The sequence below is a fragment of the Populus euphratica genome, unplaced genomic scaffold (assembly GCF_000495115.2).
Source record: "Populus euphratica unplaced genomic scaffold, PopEup_1.0 scaffold250.1, whole genome shotgun sequence".
Lineage (NCBI taxonomy): Eukaryota > Viridiplantae > Streptophyta > Magnoliopsida > Malpighiales > Salicaceae > Populus > Populus euphratica.
Window position 1 is genome coordinate 230,715 of NW_011500005.1, and position 19,911 is coordinate 250,625.

The 19,911-nt window shown below is 35.2% G+C and overlaps 3 protein-coding genes across 15 annotated transcripts; all 3 read left to right on the plus strand.

Annotated features, from left to right (window-relative positions):
- Nucleotides 1-715: 715 nt before the first annotated feature.
- Nucleotides 716-5,067, plus strand: LOC105141101 (D-3-phosphoglycerate dehydrogenase 2, chloroplastic-like). Its single transcript, XM_011048207.1, has 4 exons — nucleotides 716-1,485; nucleotides 3,391-3,767; nucleotides 3,871-3,981; nucleotides 4,087-5,067. Exons 1-4 carry the CDS (start codon nucleotides 828-830, stop codon nucleotides 4,852-4,854), a joined length of 1,914 nt encoding a protein of 637 aa, XP_011046509.1. The 5' UTR covers nucleotides 716-827; the 3' UTR covers nucleotides 4,855-5,067.
- Nucleotides 5,068-6,298: 1,231 nt separating this feature from the next.
- LOC105141102 (U1 small nuclear ribonucleoprotein A-like) lies at nucleotides 6,299-10,699 on the plus strand. 2 transcript variants are annotated; one of them, XR_845303.1, is made up of 10 exons: nucleotides 6,299-6,552; nucleotides 6,694-6,873; nucleotides 6,959-7,034; nucleotides 7,764-7,890; nucleotides 8,063-8,177; nucleotides 8,536-8,627; nucleotides 8,716-8,785; nucleotides 8,914-8,996; nucleotides 9,391-10,345; nucleotides 10,446-10,699. XR_845303.1 is itself a non-coding variant. In XM_011048208.1 (9 exons), the coding sequence occupies exons 1-9, from the start codon at nucleotides 6,388-6,390 to the stop codon at nucleotides 9,485-9,487; spliced, it is 1,005 nt and encodes a 334-aa protein (XP_011046510.1). In that variant the 5' UTR covers nucleotides 6,299-6,387; the 3' UTR covers nucleotides 9,488-10,699. The 2 variants fall into 2 exon arrangements, 1 of the variants encoding a protein (XP_011046510.1); XM_011048208.1 differs by having other exon boundaries at nucleotides 9,391-10,699.
- A 3,737-nt stretch (nucleotides 10,700-14,436) lies between these two features.
- LOC105141103 (pentatricopeptide (PPR) repeat-containing protein) lies at nucleotides 14,437-19,909 on the plus strand. 12 transcript variants are annotated; one of them, XR_845305.1, is made up of 4 exons: nucleotides 14,438-17,012; nucleotides 17,150-17,529; nucleotides 18,055-18,261; nucleotides 19,104-19,909. XR_845305.1 is itself a non-coding variant. In XM_011048210.1 (2 exons), exons 1-2 carry the CDS (start codon nucleotides 14,578-14,580, stop codon nucleotides 19,105-19,107), a joined length of 2,439 nt encoding a protein of 812 aa, XP_011046512.1. In that variant the 5' UTR covers nucleotides 14,438-14,577; the 3' UTR covers nucleotides 19,108-19,909. The 12 variants fall into 12 exon arrangements, 1 of the variants encoding a protein (XP_011046512.1); XR_845307.1 differs by having other exon boundaries at nucleotides 19,108-19,909; XR_845309.1 differs by lacking the exon at nucleotides 18,055-18,261 and having other exon boundaries at nucleotides 14,437-17,012; nucleotides 17,150-17,257; nucleotides 19,108-19,909.
- Nucleotides 19,910-19,911: the final 2 nt, after the last annotated feature.

Sequence of the window (19,911 nt, forward strand, 5' to 3'; positions counted from 1 at the left end):
TCTTTCAAAGTTTATTAAGGAAACATTGCAGTTGTGATGAACTCTTTAGAAAACTATTTTTTTAAGGATATATTAATGAGAAATTAAGTCGATGCTTATCTTATTACTGGTTCATATCTACTTTTTTCATCGTCGAGGATTAATAGTATATTTGTTTTTGTGGTTTAATTTGATTTTTAAATTTTTTTATTTTAAAAAATATCATATTAAAATAAAAAATATATTTTAATATATTTTTTAATTAAAAATACTCTTACAAAATCAATTTATCCCGGGAAGTTTATTTAGGTGTTAAGATAGATTTTGTCCCATAACTTTGGGAGAAAAGATTTTAAGGAAAAGAAAATCATAATCATCTATTTACCTTACTTAATTAAGTTGAGAATTTAAGAGTTAATGTCGGCTTCCTATATCTTATTAATGATATATTCATACCTCCTCCTCTCCTCAACATCAAGGGCACAATGACACTTGAAATCAATCCATTTTGAACCTTTTTCCCTTTAAATAAATTAAAATGTAATATTAATGGAAGAGGTGAATGGATTTTCACAGAGAAACAAAAGGGTCCCATGAACAAGCAGCTAGACCTTCCAATTTAAGCCATCTAACTCAATAAAAAAAATTAAATCGTGTCCAAGAAATTAGATTACTTACTACTGTTCAAGAATTGTTTAATTCTTTGTTGTAGCTTTTTTTTGGTTATTTACACTGATTACAACAAAACTAACCACTAACTGGGATTCAAAATCTCTATTAAAAGAAGTGAAAAACTTCTCAGCAAGAGCGCACAACCCCTCTCAAACACAAAAATCCCAACCACCATTATGGCTTCTTCCACCACCAAACCAATTTTCACTCCTCCATCCACCACAACCTCCTCCTCCTCCTCTTCACAACCACCAACAAGATCTTCTCTTCTTTCCTTCTTCCGCAACACCGCCTCCACACCAATCTCCCTAAAGCTCGCTCATTCCCATTCCTCCTCTCATTCCCATCCTTCTTTTCGTTCTTTGTCCATCAAGAATGCAACAAAAACAGTAGAATCAGCCGAAACATCACCAGTTTCCAGGGTTGGAGGGAAAGACACGATCAACTCTCAAGAAACAAAACCAACAATCCTGGTCTCCGAGAAACTTGGAGAAGCTGGTCTTGAACTCTTACGTGACTTTGGTGATGTAGACTGTTCTTATGATCTTTCACAAGAAGATCTGTGCAAGAAAATCGCATCATGTGATGCACTGATTGTTAGAAGTGGTACTAAGGTCACTCGACAGGTTTTTGAGGCTGCAAAAGGGAAGTTGAAGGTTGTAGGGAGGGCTGGTGTTGGCATTGACAACGTAGATCTACAAGCTGCCACGGAATTTGGTTGCTTGGTGGTCAATGCACCAACTGCTAACACTGTTGCCGCTGCTGAACATGGGATCGCCTTGCTTGCTTCCATGGCTAGAAATGTTGCGCAGGCTGACGCCTCCATGAAAGCTGGTACGGTGCATATCATTCCTTTTCCCAATTTTTGTTGCGGAAAATTAATTATATCCACTATATTATTTTAGAATTATAGCCTTAAATATCATAGAACAGTAATTAATTTGTTTTTAGAGAATTAAACCTTTTTTATTCTGGCATATTAATTTCATTATTTCAAAAAGGTGATGATCAGTGAGATTAATGCTGCTGCCAAGCAATTTTACTAGTCAAGTAAAAAAAAATACTAGCTAAGCGAGTGTTGCTTAGTAAATATTTACAGTTCCTTACATAAATCTAAACAAACTATATATATATATATATATTCTAAATAAACTAGAAAATTCCAAAGTGAAAAGGAGAAATAACAAAATTAGCCCGATTAACATTTTTCAAATTTAGTTTGTAGATCTTTTTAATTTAATGATTGTGATTATTTTTTAAAGTATTTTTTATATTAAAATAATATTTTTTATATTTTTTAAAAATTATTTTTAAAATTAACATATTATAACAATGCAAAATATACTTAAAAAATTAATTTTTAATTAAAAAATTAAATTTTTTACCACTTTCAAATACTTCCTAACTCTCTTAAAGAACCAAAACAATAAAATCTTTAGAAAAGATAATCTCATCACCTTGTATAATGCATTTCTATATATTCTTTAACGTAGCTATACCTCATAGTTCATAAGAAATAAGAATTAGTTATGACAGATATACAAATAACTGATCAAATCAGTTACATCATCTAATCATTTTATTTCAGATCTAGAGTTGAAAAAATTAATGAGCACGCTTAAATTTAAAATCTTCGAACAGTATTTTGTCATATAAAGAAATGTGATTTTAATTTTGTGAATGATAAATGTTTTGTCAATATTTACTCCAAGGATTTTGTATAACATAGTGGGGCAGATTTTCATCTTTCTTTTCTACATCATCGTCGTTGTTGTTGTTATTATTATTATTATTATCATTATTATTATTATTATTTCAATAATTTAATGATTAAGGTAAATTGAAGATTTAAGTTAGGTTTTTCATATAAAATTATAATGAATTATTAATCTTGTGGTTCATGAATGGAGTTTCAAAATTAATAAAATATGAGTTAATTTAATAACATGATCAAAACATAATATATTTTAAAAAAATCAAAATTACATTATTTTAAAGACATAATGGCAAAGACAATGGAAATATACCATGTTGGGATATTGGGATAGGTGGTATATAGTTGATAACTTGATATTGTCCAAATAGAAGAGAAGAGAAATTATGTAGAAATTTTGGTAGGATAAAAAAAAATATAAGAATTTAGACATATAAGTTAAATATTATTATTATTATTAATATAAATATTATGTTTAGATCCGATGTTGCAGTCAAACCCAACATTCTTTAATTTATTTTATATTTTGTATAAAAATAAAAAGTTAGTTTACGGTATAACACATGTTATCTAAGTAGTATTTACAATAAAAATCTAGGATATCACTAATTTATAATTTCCTTTTCAATAAAAACCTTTTCTTTTAGCAGCTTTTTAACAATAGAAAGCATGTGGATACATGAGTTATAGCCTAAGATTCAATTAAAAAAATTAATTTTAATTAGACAACTAAAATGAGATAAATTATAATAGAAATTATACGTTAAAAGCTCATCTAACAACTTTTATACATATAATTATATATATATATAGTAGGGTATAAAAAAACAAAAATTAACCAAGGAATTCATCTAGTGGTTACTGGTTACGACTATGTTAAATGAAAATACTTATTATGGAAATTAAAGATGCTACAAGAAAATCTTAAAATGATAATGTTTTGGCGTTAACATATGATGACAATTAGGATGAGAATTATGATTAACATAAGAAGGTTGGCTAAAGAAATTTATGCAATTGTACAGGGCAATGGCAGAGAAATAAGTTTGTTGGTGTTTCTCTGGTTGGGAAGACATTGGCGGTGATGGGGTTTGGAAAAGTTGGGTCTGAAGTGGCAAGACGTGCAAAAGGTTTGGGAATGGAAGTTATTACCCATGACCCATATGCCCCAGCTGACAGGGCCCGTGCCATTGGGGTAGAGGTTGTGTCCTTTGATCAGGCCATCTCCACTGCTGATTTCATCTCTCTTCATATGCCACTCACTCCTGCAACCAAAAAGGTATTCAATGATGACTCTTTTGCGAAGGTGAAGAAGGGGGTCCGGATCATTAATGTTGCAAGAGGTGGGGTTATTGATGAAGATGCTTTAGTCAGGGCTCTTGATAGTGGAAAAGTTGCTCAGGTATGTCCAATGGTGGCCAATGATCCTTCCTTGTAAATTTGTCAATTTGCTTTAAATTCTGGACATTGTTTGATGTGCTTATGCACATCATGAACTCCAACAGGCAGCACTGGATGTTTTCACCGAGGAACCTTCACCAGAAGATACCAAATTAGTGCAACATGAGAGAGTCACTGTCACACCTCACCTCGGAGCCAGCACGAAGGAAGCACAGGTATGATAGTGTACTAGCAATATAGCAGTACCCACTGATGATTCTTATATATCTTGCAGTCTGTAGCAGACATTGAATCTTATGATCGAATGTCATATTTATCAGGAAGGTGTAGCTATCGAAATAGCAGAAGCTGTCGTCGGAGCCTTGAAAGGGGAACTTGCTGCGACTGCTGTGAATGCTCCTATGGTTCCTGCCGAGGTTTTGTCAGAGTTAGCTCCTTATGTTGTGCTAGCTGAGAGGCTCGGTAGGCTAGCGGTGCAACTAGTGGCTGGAGGTAGTGGAATCAAGTCAGCGAAGGTGGTTTATAAATCAGCTCGAGACCCAGATGACTTGGACACGAGACTTCTCCGAGCCATGATAACGAAAGGCATCATTGAACCAATATCAGACTCATTTATCAACCTTGTCAATGCAGACTTCACAGCCAAGAAAAAAGGCCTCCGCATTAGCGAGGAACGTGTGGTTGTTGACGCATCCCCTGAGCTCCCAATTTTCTCAATCCAGGTACAACTATCCAATGTGGATTCTAAATTTGGAAGTGCTGTTTCAGGAGGAGGAGACATAAGCATTGAGGGTAAAGTGAAAAACGGTATACCTCATTTGACACAGGTAGGATCATTCAGCGTTGATGTGAGCCTGGAAGGAAATATCATCCTGTGTAGGCAGGTTGATCAGCCTGGCATGATTGGCCAGGTTGGAAACATACTTGGTGAGCAAAATGTAAACGTGAGCTTCATGAGCGTGGGGAGAACAGTTAGGAGGAGAAATGCCATTATGGCAATTGGTGTGGATGAAGAACCCAGCCTGGAATCTCTGAAAGAAATAGGTGAAGTACCCGCCATCGAAGAGTTTGTTTTCCTCAAGCTATAGAGAAATCTAATAAAAGGGCAATGTCAGTAATCCAAAGTGGTATTGGTTTCCTAAAGCAGTCGTGAATTCAGAACAAAATAAAAACTGGTTGCCATAAAAGGGCAATCACCGTGCCTCTCCATGTTCGACCATCTATAGCGGCATGCAAGCATCTTAGCAGTGTTGTTATTTTTTCCCCTCAAGGGGAGAAGTATTTTTGCACTTGTTTTGACTTTTTGTGTTGATGGTACTAGGAATTGCATATTTATTTTGTTTGTATTATACAAACCGTGCTAATTCTAGTAAATTCTGCTTGGTGAACTGCTTCTTTCCTTTCCTTTTCCCGTAGTTTTCAGCGCAGGAAAACTAGGTTAATATTTCCTCTGTTTGCCCCTCATGCAGCAGTAAAGATGAAAATCAAGCCTCACCAACAAGCTAGGAAATAAAAGTTCTTATAATTCTCTTAGCAATGCATTGCCTGATGCCTAGTTGTTGCGGTGACTACGAGCTACTAAATTACTAATCTTGATCCCGTAATAAATGCCTGTAACCGACCGGAAAACAATCATCTACGCATCCAACCACAGGTTGCGTGGATGATAAAGCAACGTCAATAAACAAACTTAATAGGATATGTGAGTCTTTAATCATGAATGAAACAGCTATACATCCAATGTGCTTTAGTCACAATAGAAGCATACACTGTCACAACTCACAAGGGATGTTGATGTTGATGTTGAAGATTCAAGACACAACTCCCAACAGGCTGCATAAGCATAATCAAGCACCACTCTGTATATAGATAAGATACATTTTAGGAGGAGGAAAAAACTGTAGTGTGCTCTTTTTGCGTGTATACCCGTCTGCGTCTGCGTCTGCGTCTGAGAGAGCTGACATGCGAATTCATCATCAGGGTTATGTTGTCCCCTTCAAGGGTATCCTCCCTGAAGAATCAAGATACAATTTGATTCATATCATGGCATTATTTATGAAGAGTGATGAAGTTAATGGAGTGCGCATACACATTAAGGTGGTGAGAATGATTTTTTTGAATTAATTTTTAGCAATGTTTTTGTTTAATATTAAATTATTACTAAAAAATTAATTTCAAATAAAATAAAATAATTTCTTAAAAAAATATTTCTAAAATACAAAAACAACCAATTTTTTATTCACTAAACCAAACTAACTCGCTAGGTTTATTTTTATAAAATTTCAATACCAATATTTCTACAATTGACACTCAGTGGCCAAATTTGGTCTATGAGCGTGGCAAAAACGTGGCGGGGGGTTTTAACTTCTTAAGAAAAAAAAAAAAATGCTAAAAGAAAGCTGTCATAAAAGGAAATTTTAAAAAGGGCCTAAATAGGAAGGGCACAATCTACAAATAAATAAACATCCAGGGCATTTAACGAAATATAACTTTACATATAGACGCGCTTTACTGACAGAGCCCGCACCTTCATTTACCTCCCCCCCCCCCCCCCCCAACCCCCGGCTCTCCGTCACTGGTGGCTCTAGGGCTTTTATCGAGCAACCCCACTACCAACTAACATGGCGGGAACAGGAATCCACCCCTACCACCAGCAATGGCCGCCAGCACAAGCTCCTCCACCACCACCACCCTCCGCCCCAGGCGCTCCTCCTCCTCCCGTCCATCACGCTCCACCTCCCGTCCTCGTCGATAACTCCAATCGCGGCCCTCCCACTCACGATGAGGTAATACAGACCAAACTACCAATCAATTGATTTTAATCCTGGTCTTTCTTTTTCCGAGTCTCAATTGGTAAATTTTTGTGCCCTAACAAATAAAATTGGGGAAAACAAAACTGACCAGAGCTTACGATGTCGTTTTGTTAGGTTCGAACAATATTCATAACGGGATTCCCTGACGATGTGAAGGAGAGAGAATTGCAGAATTTGCTGAGATGGTTGCCTGGTTATGAGGCTTCACAAGTTAATTATAAAGGAGAGAAAGCTATGGGTTTTGCTCTGTTTTCGTGTGCCCAGCATGCTATTGCTGCAAAAGATGCACTCCAGGTCAATAGTCTCAAAATATTATTTAATTTCTTGATTTTTTCTTGTTTCTGCTATTTAAGTTTTTTTTTTCCTTTTGGATTTTTAGGACATGGTTTTTGATGCGGATACTAAGTCTGTGTTGCATACAGAGATGGCTAAGAAGAATCTCTTTGTTAAAAGAGGTGAGGTTCTGATACAGCTTGAGTTGATATTTTTTGTTCAGTTTGTTTCGTGGTCACAGAATTTGAAACTTAAAAAGTTTTAAAAAAGTCTTCAATTCATGAAAAGCTTTAGTATCGTGATACTTCTGGGTCTTAGATTGGACTTAGAAAGGTATCTGTGATTTGCTACTGTAGTTTGTTTTCATAAAGTCTGAACTAAGATTAGAACAGTGATGTGTGCTTGGTTTGCTTTATCAAAAAGAGTGGGCTTGTAGCACATTGATACACTTGCAATGCAATGGGGAGCTGGGATTTGGATGAGTCCTATCTGGAACCTCTTAAATGTCCTTGGGGAATGGAATTGTGGAACTAACTTAGTGAAATTTTCTTTTAACTGCTTAAAACTGTCATTTCCAGTAGGATGCTTGATTGGTGGATTTGAAACCCTGGGCTTGGACTTCCATATGGATGGATCATGGATAACTTCCTTGATCTGCAATGTCTTCAATAGTAATGTCATGACAGTACATGCACATATCAAAACATGCATACAGTGATGAAACCTGGGAAAAGCTTTAATTGGAGGTTTTAGTTATGCCTGTAATCAGCATCACTGTGTCCTATTTTTTTGTATCCAAATTTTTTGATTGCTGGTTGTTGGTTTGCAATCATGTTGATGAGTTGAATTTGAAAATGTCTCAACATTTCTGTAGGATTGTTATGTATTGCTGATATTTTGTTAATCTCCAGGAATAGTTGCTGATTCTAATGCTTATGATCAAAGCAAACGTTTGCGAACTGGTGGTGATTATTCCCACACTACTTATACTAGTCCATCTCCATTTCACCCTCCTCCTCCTGTTTGGGGGCCACATGGGTAAGAATTTCTCTTTCTAGTGAATGTTGAGTTTGTAAATTGTGTTAGAGTGAACAAACTTTATATGGAAGCTAGTGTTGTTGTGTTTCATAAATCATGTAGGTTCAGTTAGCATTATGGTGTTTCTTTTTAAAGGATATGTTCTATTGTTAACATTGCATGCTCGCTTTAGGTACATGACTCCAGCTCCGCCCCCATATGATCCATATGGAGGTTATCCTGTTCCTCAAGTACCAATGCCTCCGCCTGCTCCTATCCCAGCTCCTAGCAGCTATGTGCCAGTTCAGGTGATGCCCACGTGTGGTATTTCTCATCTTGTGTGCTTATTTACACACAATGGTTGATCACATTTCATTCATAATACTATCATTCTTAATTTCCAAATGAACACTATTCCTTAAAATACTTTACTCCATCTGATCAAACAAATTTTTCACAGCAATCCCTTTTGTTACTAAAGGTGTGATGCATATACCTGTTTCAATTCTAATTCACCAGAAACTCATGGATTTAGGGTATTCCACATTAAAAATCTCAAGTTTCCATGGTAGAATGAATAAGAAAATTGTAGTCAAATTCCTTGATTAATGATTGCATGTTTACTAAGTTGTTTGTTTTTGTTTTTTCCCTTGATAATTAATGTAGAATACAAAAGATAACCCTCCTTGCAATACTCTATTTATTGGCAATCTTGGAGAGAATATCAATGAGGATGAATTGAGGGGTCTATTCAGCGTGTAAGAGTGTCCTCTCTTGGCCAGTTTTTTGAGTTACATTTATTTTGTAAAGAATCATTTTGTTCGTTTTATACCTTTGTGCATGCAGGCAAAGTGGTTTTAAGCAAATGAAGGTTCTGAGACAAGAAAGGCATACTGTTTGCTTTATTGAGTTTGAAGTAAGTCACCTGCTATTCATCAATGCAGATGTTCTCTGACCTTGAATTATTATTATTATTTATATTTTATGATGGGAATGCTTCAGTTATTTCTATAAATGCTTAAAGTTTGTTGTGAATCTTTGCAGGATGTGAACAGTGCAACAAATGTTCACCATACATTGCAGGGTGCTGTTATTCCGAGTTCTGGATCAGTTGGAATGCGGATACAATATCCTTTTAGATTTGTTGGCTTTTATATTTTATCCACTCTGCCTTTTTCTTATATTCTATCTATATATTCTCAAATTAAAACATGTATTTATGTCTCAAACATTACATTTCAAGTGATCTAAACATTTGGTTCAGCATGTCATGGATTTGGTGGCCCAAAAAGTTCTCTTGATACTCTCACATGCATTAACTTCGTGTTATATGCTAAGCCATACATAATTGTTCTGTAAAATGAAACAACTGAAGTCATTATGATATTGTTGTGGATTCTATCAAGGGAAGTTGTTAATGATGAGTAATGGGGCTACATCTGATTATGTATTTTGCTTGTTAGTTTTCTTTGCTACTTTCATAATTCGGTAATGTACCTGTTTTTCTTGACTTCAACCTATGTATTCAAAGAACCCATTTGGGAAAAGGAAGGATGGGATCCACCATGTTGCTTCTCCTAGTGCCAATGGAGCTCCACCACCAATTACCTATCAGTAGCTTGAAGGGGATGTACTCTGATCTTTTGCTCCGAGAAATTCATGATAGGATGCATCTTGCAGCTGTTGCATGCATCCATTTCATCATCAATATCGGCATTAGCATCCCTTCTCATCGCGAATGAATGCACGTACTGCTATCATGAACACACCATTTGCTCATGTTATACTATTTTTGTCCAGGACATGCATTTGTCAGCAGCATGTGTTGTTGCGTGGATAACTTAATAGTTCTGATATGTTTACCGTTTGTAGCAAGTGTTGCATGACAGCTGTTTTTTGGATTTGTGTGCTTTTCATATTCTGTTCATATCTGCATCTATATTAGGTACGCCTATCTCTGTAGACATCTTGTGTACAAAGTTCCCCACACTAGGTTCAGTTATATCACATTATTTGACATGACATCCAGAGGAAATTCAGTGTACATTTCATGGCACCAGTTTAACAAGACCATTCACACTATATGAATCATGTATTATTTCACATAGCATATAAAGGAAATTAAGAGATACATTTTATTACACGAGCTCAACAAGGCAAGATCATGTATTCTTAAACATTTTCATTACACGAGTTTAACCAGGAAAATGCACACCATCAATCATGTATTCTTAACCATTACCACTAACATTTTGACTACTACCTCTGACGGTGTTTGTAAGTGAATATTCCACCCATCAGCTTGAGCAAGACATATTCAGTGATTTAGCATTTAGGTTATTCAAAGCATAATAATGTGAAGAGTGTAGGGAAATACATGCCCTTGTGATTTATATGCAGGATTGTACAAACTACAAAATGACAAGCTTCCAGTCATCTGAGGATGTCAAATGCCTGCAGCTGTTTTTAATATGAGGTAATTTTACTTGTTTCGGGAAGAGTTGTGGGTAAATATCGTCAGGATGTGAAATTGACAGCTTTTGAAGAGATTGTCTTTTGGATTATTTCAACTGAAGGGGACTTGAGAGATGTAAGGGTGGAGCTTGAGAATGCAATGACAAGGAAACTCTTTCAGCTCACTTCAGACTGCGTGCATTCCATAATTATGCCAGTGCTTGTGTTGAGTTTTTTGAGTCATCCGTGATGGATTTTTTTGGGCGATTAAATAGATTGGTATAGGGAAAATGTTGGTCTGAGAAGAGAAGAGATATATACCGAAGTACACAAGTTATTTTTTATTGGTGTTCTACTGCTTAGAGTTTTAATGGCTGCCTTGATTTCTCAACCTTCGTTCACATTGTCCTTCACTTGACCTTTTTTTATGGTACTATCACGGTTTTTTGATGTGTTAATGTACTCCTGGTCTTCGTATCTGTATCTGTTTCGACCATGCAGCTTGTGTGATTTGTGCGTTAGCTCAAGCTTATAAAGAAAGGCTCAGCGATGAATAGGGCAGATAATTGGCATATAGATTATGACGAATTGTTGAGATAGTGATCTTTGATTTACCTGTGTGTCCGTTTTAGTTTAGGGAAAACCATTACTCAAAACTTGATCCAATTGCTTCTTGGATCGAATGGGTGAGGATGGTTCATCAAATTACTTCATGTCAGCGTGTAAGACATAGAGTCATTTCTAGGGATTTTCATGACGTGTAAAATCGTTGGAAGGCAGATCAAAATGCCAACCTTTCTGGTTTCAGCTAAAGGAAAAGGGAACATTTTTTTATGAACGCAGAAAGAAATGTTTAGTCTTTGAAGAGCCGATGTGCCAGGCAATAGATTCCTGAAAACGTAAAGACAATTGTTACGCGTCCCCCGGTTGAAGTAACTGGACTGATTCATTGCTTGCTTTTTATAGGCACCAACAGAAGAACATTTTCTAATGTGGATCCAGAAAAATGAGAATTTTATCTTTAAAACACTTTCAATACTGCTTGTGTCAAGGTGATTGTGGCCGTTTGAATTTGTGAATAGTAAACAATCTATTCACCGTGAGGCAAGCACCAAGAGTTGATGGGTCGATGATCTCACAGCAAATCAAGCACGCCTGACGTGTGGGCTCTTACAAGCTTGTTGGTGTTTGATATAAAATAAATGGGATGTTTTGCCTGAGCTGCTGACTAAAAATGAGGCACTGGATCCATTATTTAGGGTGGGTTGGGTCTGTTTAGAGCAGCACTAAAGACGTCAACTGGGTTAAAGCCTTAGATGTGCCTTTGGTGGCTCTGACATGGAACTGAAAAGGGAGGAGCCTTGCAGAAGACCTACAATGAGAGATGTTGTCAAGCAACTAGTAAAAAGAAATGACAGCATCAGTAGCAAACGCGGCTGATGTTTTGTAGGTTCTTAAATAAATTAATATCCTCAATACTGTAAAAATTTATTAATTAATCAAGATGTTATTTAATCAAATATTATTTATGAGTGATATAAAATTTTGAAAAAAACACATTTTATGAAAATATAGTTAAAATGGATTGATTCGATAATTTGTCCATTCGAATCATAGTATAGGTCATGTATTTTTCAAAAAAAAAAATACTGTGTAAATATTTACCCGAGTATTCCAATGAATTAATTTATAATTTAATTGACATGGGTCCTTTTAAAAATATATAGATATTTATCTGATAAAACCCGAGTAATTCAATAAATTATTCTATAATTTAACTGTAGATTGTCTATGGAAGGCTTGAAACCTTGTGTGAGGTCTGCATTCGAATCCGATATATATATGTCAACATTCAAGTCTGATATATGTATATATATATACACAATGACAAATATTCTAAAAGTCATGGAAGATTCATTCTATTCTCCTTCACATTTTCATATTCATCACTGCTGTTTGATGACCATTTTGCCATTCCCATAAAAAAAAAATGCTTTTAATTATTATTGATTTGTTTTGGGTATTTTTGTACATTTAATATTTTTATAAATAACAAAATAACTAAAATATCTCTATGAACAAAAAAAATTAAAAATTAAGTGGTATCAGGTACTTATGTATTCCTTCTGTTTTATACACAATAAAATTAAAAGTATATCTTTGGATGCAAGACTTTTAATTCATTGTTTTAAAGGTATTTTGGTATTTTAATCTTGAATTTTTTATTGATTGTAGGTTTGGTTGATGATAGTTATATAATTTACTATTAAAATAATAATTTTTTATTTCAAAAGCTCTATACTTGCAGGCATGTTAAGATCACCATACATTTTGGATGGCAGTTTCTAGTTGTAAAAAATAATCGTTTATCTTCTTAGATTATTGTTTGTTGCCTCTTCTTCCATTGTAAGCGGCGCAAGTGCTCCAAAATTAGTTGGTGTATTGTTGATGATTTTTTGTTTTTTTTTCTTCTTTCATCTCTCTTTTCTACTCCTATAAATACAATATGGTCTATATTTTTATTTTTATTTTGTTATTTCAATTTCAAACCATTGAGTTTTGATTGTTGAAGTTTCATCATCTTTTATATATATATATATATATATATATATATAAAAGGGATTTCAATTCAGTCGTTTTACTTTTAATTTCTTAATTTTTTTCTTTACTCCTTTATCGAAGTTTTTACAACTTGCAATTTGATCATTCAAGTCAAGGTTTTTTTTTTCCAATAATAGTAGTGGTTTTAATTTGGTCAATTTTTTTTTGATTTTTTATTGTTTTTCTTGGTCTTTTTGTTAACGTTTTTAATTTTCAATTCTATCATTCAAATCAAGTTCATGTTTTTTATTTTTTTTAATAATAATGATAGTAACAATAACAATAATAATTGCAATGATAAAAATAACAATATTATTAATAAAGGAATGTTAATAATCATAATTGTAACGTTAGTTATAACAATAATATTAATAATAATGGTGATGATGATTATAAAAACAACAATGAAAATAATAATATTATCAATGATTATAACAACAACATTAATTAAATTATTAATTCTAATAATAATAACGATGATGATAATATTATTATTAATTATAGTTGTGACAATAATAATAGTAGTGTTAATAATTAAAAAAATCAATGACAATGATAATAATAGTTGTTGTAATGTTGAGGTGGTAATAATATTGATGTTGCTACTGCTACTACTATAAATAACAACAACAGTAATACACGGGGGAGAAGAAGATGAAGAAAAATAGTAATAAAAATAAAAATATCACTAGTAGTTATTAGGATGATAATGACAATAATAATATAAATAATAATGATGATAAAACAGGAGAGAAAAGGATGAGGAAGAATGGTGATAACAATAAAAATATTAATAATAACTGTTGTGATAATAATGATAAAGATGATAACAACAACAATAACAATAATAATAACACGTGAGAGAAGGAGATGAAGAAGAACAATGCTAATAATAAAAATACAAAAAATAATTGTTGCGATGATAATAACAACAACAATAATAATAGTAGCAGCAGCAGCAACAACAACAACAACAATAATGATGATAATTATTAAAATAATAATAAAAATAATAAATTAAAATATTGATATTATTATTAACAATGATAATATTAACAATAATTGTGGTGTGACAGAATTAATAACAATAATAATAGAAATAACGAAAGTTATTATAATAATAACAAAAATAATGATTATATTACCTGTTAATAATAATAGTTTATGCCATGTTTATTTTTTAAATTGTATTTTTTTCTAAAAATTAGATGATTAATATTTTTTAATCCCATTATTTAATATATATTTTTTAAATTACATTTTATAATTTTTTTTAAATTAAGAAATTTAAGTTTAATGGCTTTAATTATAAAAAAAATTATAATTTTTTTTTATAAGGTTATTCCTATTATATAATTTAGATTGCAAGTTTAACTAGATGTCCTATATTGATTTAATTTTCATTAATTCTTTTACACATTTGTCACAAATAATTTTTTAATTTTTTTAATTTATTTTCAGTGCTTTAACAAATTCTTTTTGTTTAAAAAATTATTTTTTATATTTTTTTAATTTATTTTCGGTGCTTTAACAATGTTTTTTTGTTCAAAAAATTGTGCACCAGAGAAGCGCGGTTACGGAGTGTAGTGTGTGCGTGCGTGTATAAAATGGCTAGCTTTGAAGAAAAAACGAAGACAGACATTTGAGAGAGAGATGGCAAGGCGGCTTTCCAAGTTACAGTACCGTCCTCTTACTGCCTCGAGCAAGCTTTCGGTGATCCCCTTCTCCACCACTGTCTCTGCCGAAAACCCGCAAAATTCCACCACCGCCGATGGACAAGACCACCTCATTAACGACCAAATCCACAACCTTCGTGTCCTCCTTCAACAAGGCCGCAACGAAACTGCTTATAACTTCACCAAATCTCTCATTCTGTCCAACCCATCTTCATTTTCCTCACCTTCTCACCTTCTCTCTTTTTTCTCTTCCTTTTCTGATGATGCTTCTTTAAATCTTACTCTCTCCGATATGTTGCTCTCTGTTTGTTCTGAGTCCAAGATGCACAGTCAAGTTTCAGAATTGTACGATTTCATGAGGAAAGAGGGGCGGCTTCCTTCGTTTGGTTATGTGAGGATGATTGTTGAATCTTTGGTGGAATCCAAGAAATTTGATAACGTTCTTGATTTGTTTAAGGAGATGGTGGGCTTGGGTTTTAGACCTGATAAACTTGTTTATGGGAGAGCAATCCTAGCCGCAGTGAAATTGGGGGATTTGAAGCTTGCTATGGAGTTGTTTGAGACCATGAAAAGGAGGAAAGTTGTTCCTAATGTGTTTGTTTACAATGTTTTGATTGGTGGGTTGTGTAAGGAGAAGAGGATAAGGGATGCGGAGAAGCTGTTTGGTGAAATGTCTGTGAGGAATTTGGTGCCAAATAGGGTGACTTTTAATACGCTTATTGATGGATATTGTAAGGCAGGGGAGGTGGATGCGGCGATTGGCTTGAGAGAAAGGATGAAAAAGGAGAAGGTGGAGCCGAGTATAATTACTTTTAACTCGTTGCTTAGTGGCCTTTGTAGGGCACGGAGAATCGAGGAGGCGAGGTGTATGTTGAACGAGATAAAATGCAATGGTTTTGTGCCTGATGGGTTTACTTACAGCATAATTTTTGATGGACTATTGAAGTCGGATGACGGGGCAGGAGCTGCTTTGGATTTGTATCGGGAGGCAATTGGGAAGGGAGTCAAGATTGATAATTACACTTGTAGTATTCTGTTGAATGGATTGTGTAAAGAAGGGAAAGTTGAAAAGGCAGAGGAGGTGTTGAAGTCCCTCGTGGAACACGGGCTCGTTCCAGGTGAGGTGATATATAACACTATGGTGAATGGTTATTGTCAAATAGGCGACATGGATAGAGCCATTTTGACTATTGAGCAAATGGAAAGTCGTGGGTTGAGACCAAATTGTATTGCTTTTAATTCTGTGATTGATAAGTTTTGTGAAATGCAGATGATAGACAAGGCGGAGGAATGGGTGAAGAAGATGGTGGGGAAGGGAATAGCCCCAAGCGTGGAGACATATAATATCCTTATTGATGGCTATGGAAGGCTGTGTGTATTTTCTAGGTGTTTCCAGATTCTTGAAGAAATGGAGGAAAATGGGAAAAAGCCGAATGTTATAAGCTACGGCTCTCTCATAAATTGTTTATGCAAGGATGGGAAAATTCTTGAGGCAGAAATGGTCCTTAGGGATATGGTAGGCAGAGGGGTCTTACCTAATGCAAATATATATAATATGCTTATTGATGGTAGTTGTACAGTGGGGAAGTTGAGAGAGGCTTTGAGATTCTTTGATGAGATGTCGAAAAATGAGATTGGTGCAACGATTGTAACATACAATTCCCTCATTAAAGGGTTATGCAAAATGGGAAAGGTAAAGGAAGCTGAAGAGATGTTTTTCCTAATTACCAGTACGGGTCACTGTCCTGATGTGATCACATACAACTCCTTAATCTCAGGGTACTCAAATGCTGGAAACTCGCAGAAATGTCTTGAGCTATATGAAACTATGAAGAAGTTAGGCTTAAAACCTACTATAAATACATTTCATCCCCTAATCAGCGGGTGCAGCAAGGAAGGGATAAAGCTCAAAGAGACACTGTTTAATGAAATGTTGCAGATGAATGTGTCCCCAGATCGAGTTGTGTACAATGCTATGATTCACTGTTATCAAGAGACTGGGCATGTTCAAAAGGCATTTTCTTTGCAAAAAGAGATGGTAGACATGGGAGTTCATCCTGATAACAAGACCTATAATAGTTTGATTCTGGGCCGCTTAAAAGAGGGGAAGTTATCGGAAACAAAAGTTCTTGTTGATGACATGAAGGCTAAAGGATTAATCCCTGAAGCTGATACCTATAGTTTGCTGATAAAGGGACATTGTGACCTGAAGGAATTTAATGGAGCATATGTTTGGTATAGAGAAATGCTTGAGAACGGTTTCCTTCCTAATGTCTGCATCTGCAATGAGCTATCCACTGGCCTTAGAAAGGAAGGGAGGTTGCAAGAGGCCCAGAGCATCTGCTCTGAAATGATTGCTAATGGAATGGATAATTTGGACACCAATGAGGACCTCTCTGATGTTGCCAAAATGTAAGAGATATTCTTGGTACCGTTAAGCTATCTGCAGAGACTATATTTTATCATATTTTTTTTCTTCACATATCATTTCAACACCCCCCCTCCCCCACCAAAAAAAAAAAAAAAAACCAATATCTCTAATTGCATAGAAAATTTTTGCAGGCAACACAACAGCACCGATGCTCATTAACGATCAGATGCTAGCAGTTGAAATGTGTAGGCAGAGTTCCCTTGTAGTCGCGTTCTCCAGTTCCCAGTTACTTATCTCAAGTTTGATCCGACAAGTGAAATCCGAGAATTTTCATCTGCGAAACTGTCAAAACATCCAAATCATGACGTTTGATATTCACATGTGATTCTTTTTCCAAACTACGAGTTCTTTGCTCTTCTTGTTGCACTAGGCAAGTGTAACGGTGCCAGTTCATTGGAATATGTCATGACAAACACGAATGCAATCGACCCTTCATTCCTAAAGCCTCTCTTTCGTGCTCCATCTTTCTCTTGTCTTCTTCACTGCTGTTTTTCACTGGTGAGTAACTTCCCTCCTTTCCTTTTCATTCACTGGCTGACTTTTCTCTTTTTTTCATCTATTGTGGTCTTTGGGCTGGATTGCCACAATACTTCGCGGTTATTATTGCTTTTTATAGGTTATCTGAATTTTTCGTTACTTTTCCATTTTTTTGGGGTGTGGTCTTCAGTTTTTGCACCAGTTGTGTCAAGATATCATTAGAAATGGTGTTTGCTATGCGGAAACAGCCATTTTTCACCTACAAATATCAGCTTTTCTTCTTGCTATACCCTTTCCTATGTGGTCGAGTTCTTATGACACTGCATTGTTATCATTCTTTCTTTGCCTCCTATGATTGAACGTGATTGTTTTTTCTGGGTCTAGGCTATGTTTCTCATGTGTAGTGCTGCAATGTGATCAGTGCATCTCCATTCTTTTCTGTCCCTTTTCCTCTGCTTTCCATTCTATTTGTATCCTAGCATGTTCATTTTACTCTTTTCAGGAGCTGTTAATTTTTTTATACCTTCTCTCTTCATCGTATTGCAGGCTTGCTGTGCAGTGCTGGCTATTTTCCCAGTGCTGCTTCACTGTGTTTCAATCAATTGGTTCTTTGACAAATAGTTTATGGTTGTGACACAGGAGTGTCCCGTAATGGTTGTTTTGATGTTGGGCTACTTGAGTTTGGGTTGGCAATGCAAATGAATGAAGCTGCTGTTTACGCTCAGCCCCTGACCTAATTTTCATCTCTTTATTGTATGTTAAAATAATCTTATCCTAGGTGGCTTTCAAGTTCAGAATGTAATTTTTACATATTGTCCAACCTCCCGTGCATTGAAGTTTTCTACAGAAAGTTATGCCTGTTTTAGTTTTTAAGCTTTCTAAGTGTCTGTTTGTGTTTTCTAATGAGCTAGAAACATGTGATAATTATTATTTGTCTAGTTTTTTTTTGTCAAAGTAATTTATTTGGGTTTTAATTATGTCATCTTAGTGTTTTCCAAGACTTGAAGGGTTGTTCCAAGTATATTAAGTTGAATCAGATAATGTATTTGGATCTTTTAGCAAAATTTGAATTGAGAGTCTTTTGACTTGGCCTTTGGCCTTTTGCATAATATCAAGTTTTGTATCTCCTTTGTGAGTGGTGGATTTATTCCTTAACTCTATATCTCTAAAGTGGTGGTTTGATCTAGTTCTTTAGGATGGTGAGTTTGTTATTCGTTTCTATATCTTTTTTGTTTCGTACCTTGGAGTAGTGAACGGAAATTATATTTGTGTGAGTGACTCGCAACTTTGTGATTTTCATATCTTCACGGTATCTGTATCTGGTTGTGTCATCTAATCATTTTCAGATGTCTTTGCTGTGGTTGGGTGCCAACTTGAGTTTCATGGTGTTTTTGGTCATCACAGATGATTGTTTCGATCTTGTGTGTTATAGGCTGGCTTGCCAATTTTTTATTTCTTGCTTCGCTATTTTTCGTTTCCAGCTGCTCTGTTGTGGAATGCAAAGCTTTTCTGGGCATTTATTTTCTCATGTTGAGTTTGGACTAGTCTGCATCGATGTGCATTAATCATGGATCTTTGCTTATGATTTGTACCAGGTAGGCTCAGCAGAGAACAGTTGATAATTTTACCAAGAAGGATAGAAAATGAAAATCATCATTGACAAGAACGGTGATGCACTGAATAACTAGAAAATCAAGGCCCAGGTGGGCGTGCAGGCTGTGGGAAGGCAAGAATCACAATGCAGCAACGATTTTCCCAGATTTGTCAAGCTCCCAGCCATTTCAAATTTTAACGATTATGATTACCAGTGCAATGTTTTATTCTCACCTCAGAGTTTGCTTTGCAAGATGGGTACCTCAATATGAAACACCATGTAGCCTAAAGCGTTCATCATCTAGACCAGCACAACTACTACAAAATAAAGAAGCAACGGAACTATTTGAGAATCCAGCTAACCTCTTACTTAGACTACCACGTCTACCATGTTCTTACCACTACGTGCATGTGCATCATCAGCCTTTTCCTCCTTATCTTGTTAACACACTAATTTCACTTTAATTCTGGTCTAAATTGGTAGGCTGATGCACATAACCATGGATGCGAAGGGCAATGAGTGAGTTTTGCGGAGGCTTTGGAAGCGGGTACAGTCTGAGATCTCAGTCTTCTAGCATCGTCGCTGCCTAACAACTTCGTCCTGTGTGATAGAAGAAGAGAGCAACAATCTCCATAGAAAGGAGCTGGGGAAGATGGGCCCACAGCCCCTTACTACAGGCACTTCAATCTTTTTAAGCAAGTCCTTTGTGTATTTTTGGCATTGGCAAACTTTGAATCACAAAGCATTACTGAAGGACGCAAGTTAAGCCATTAACTTACTTTGTCATGTTAGAACTGAAATGATCAATG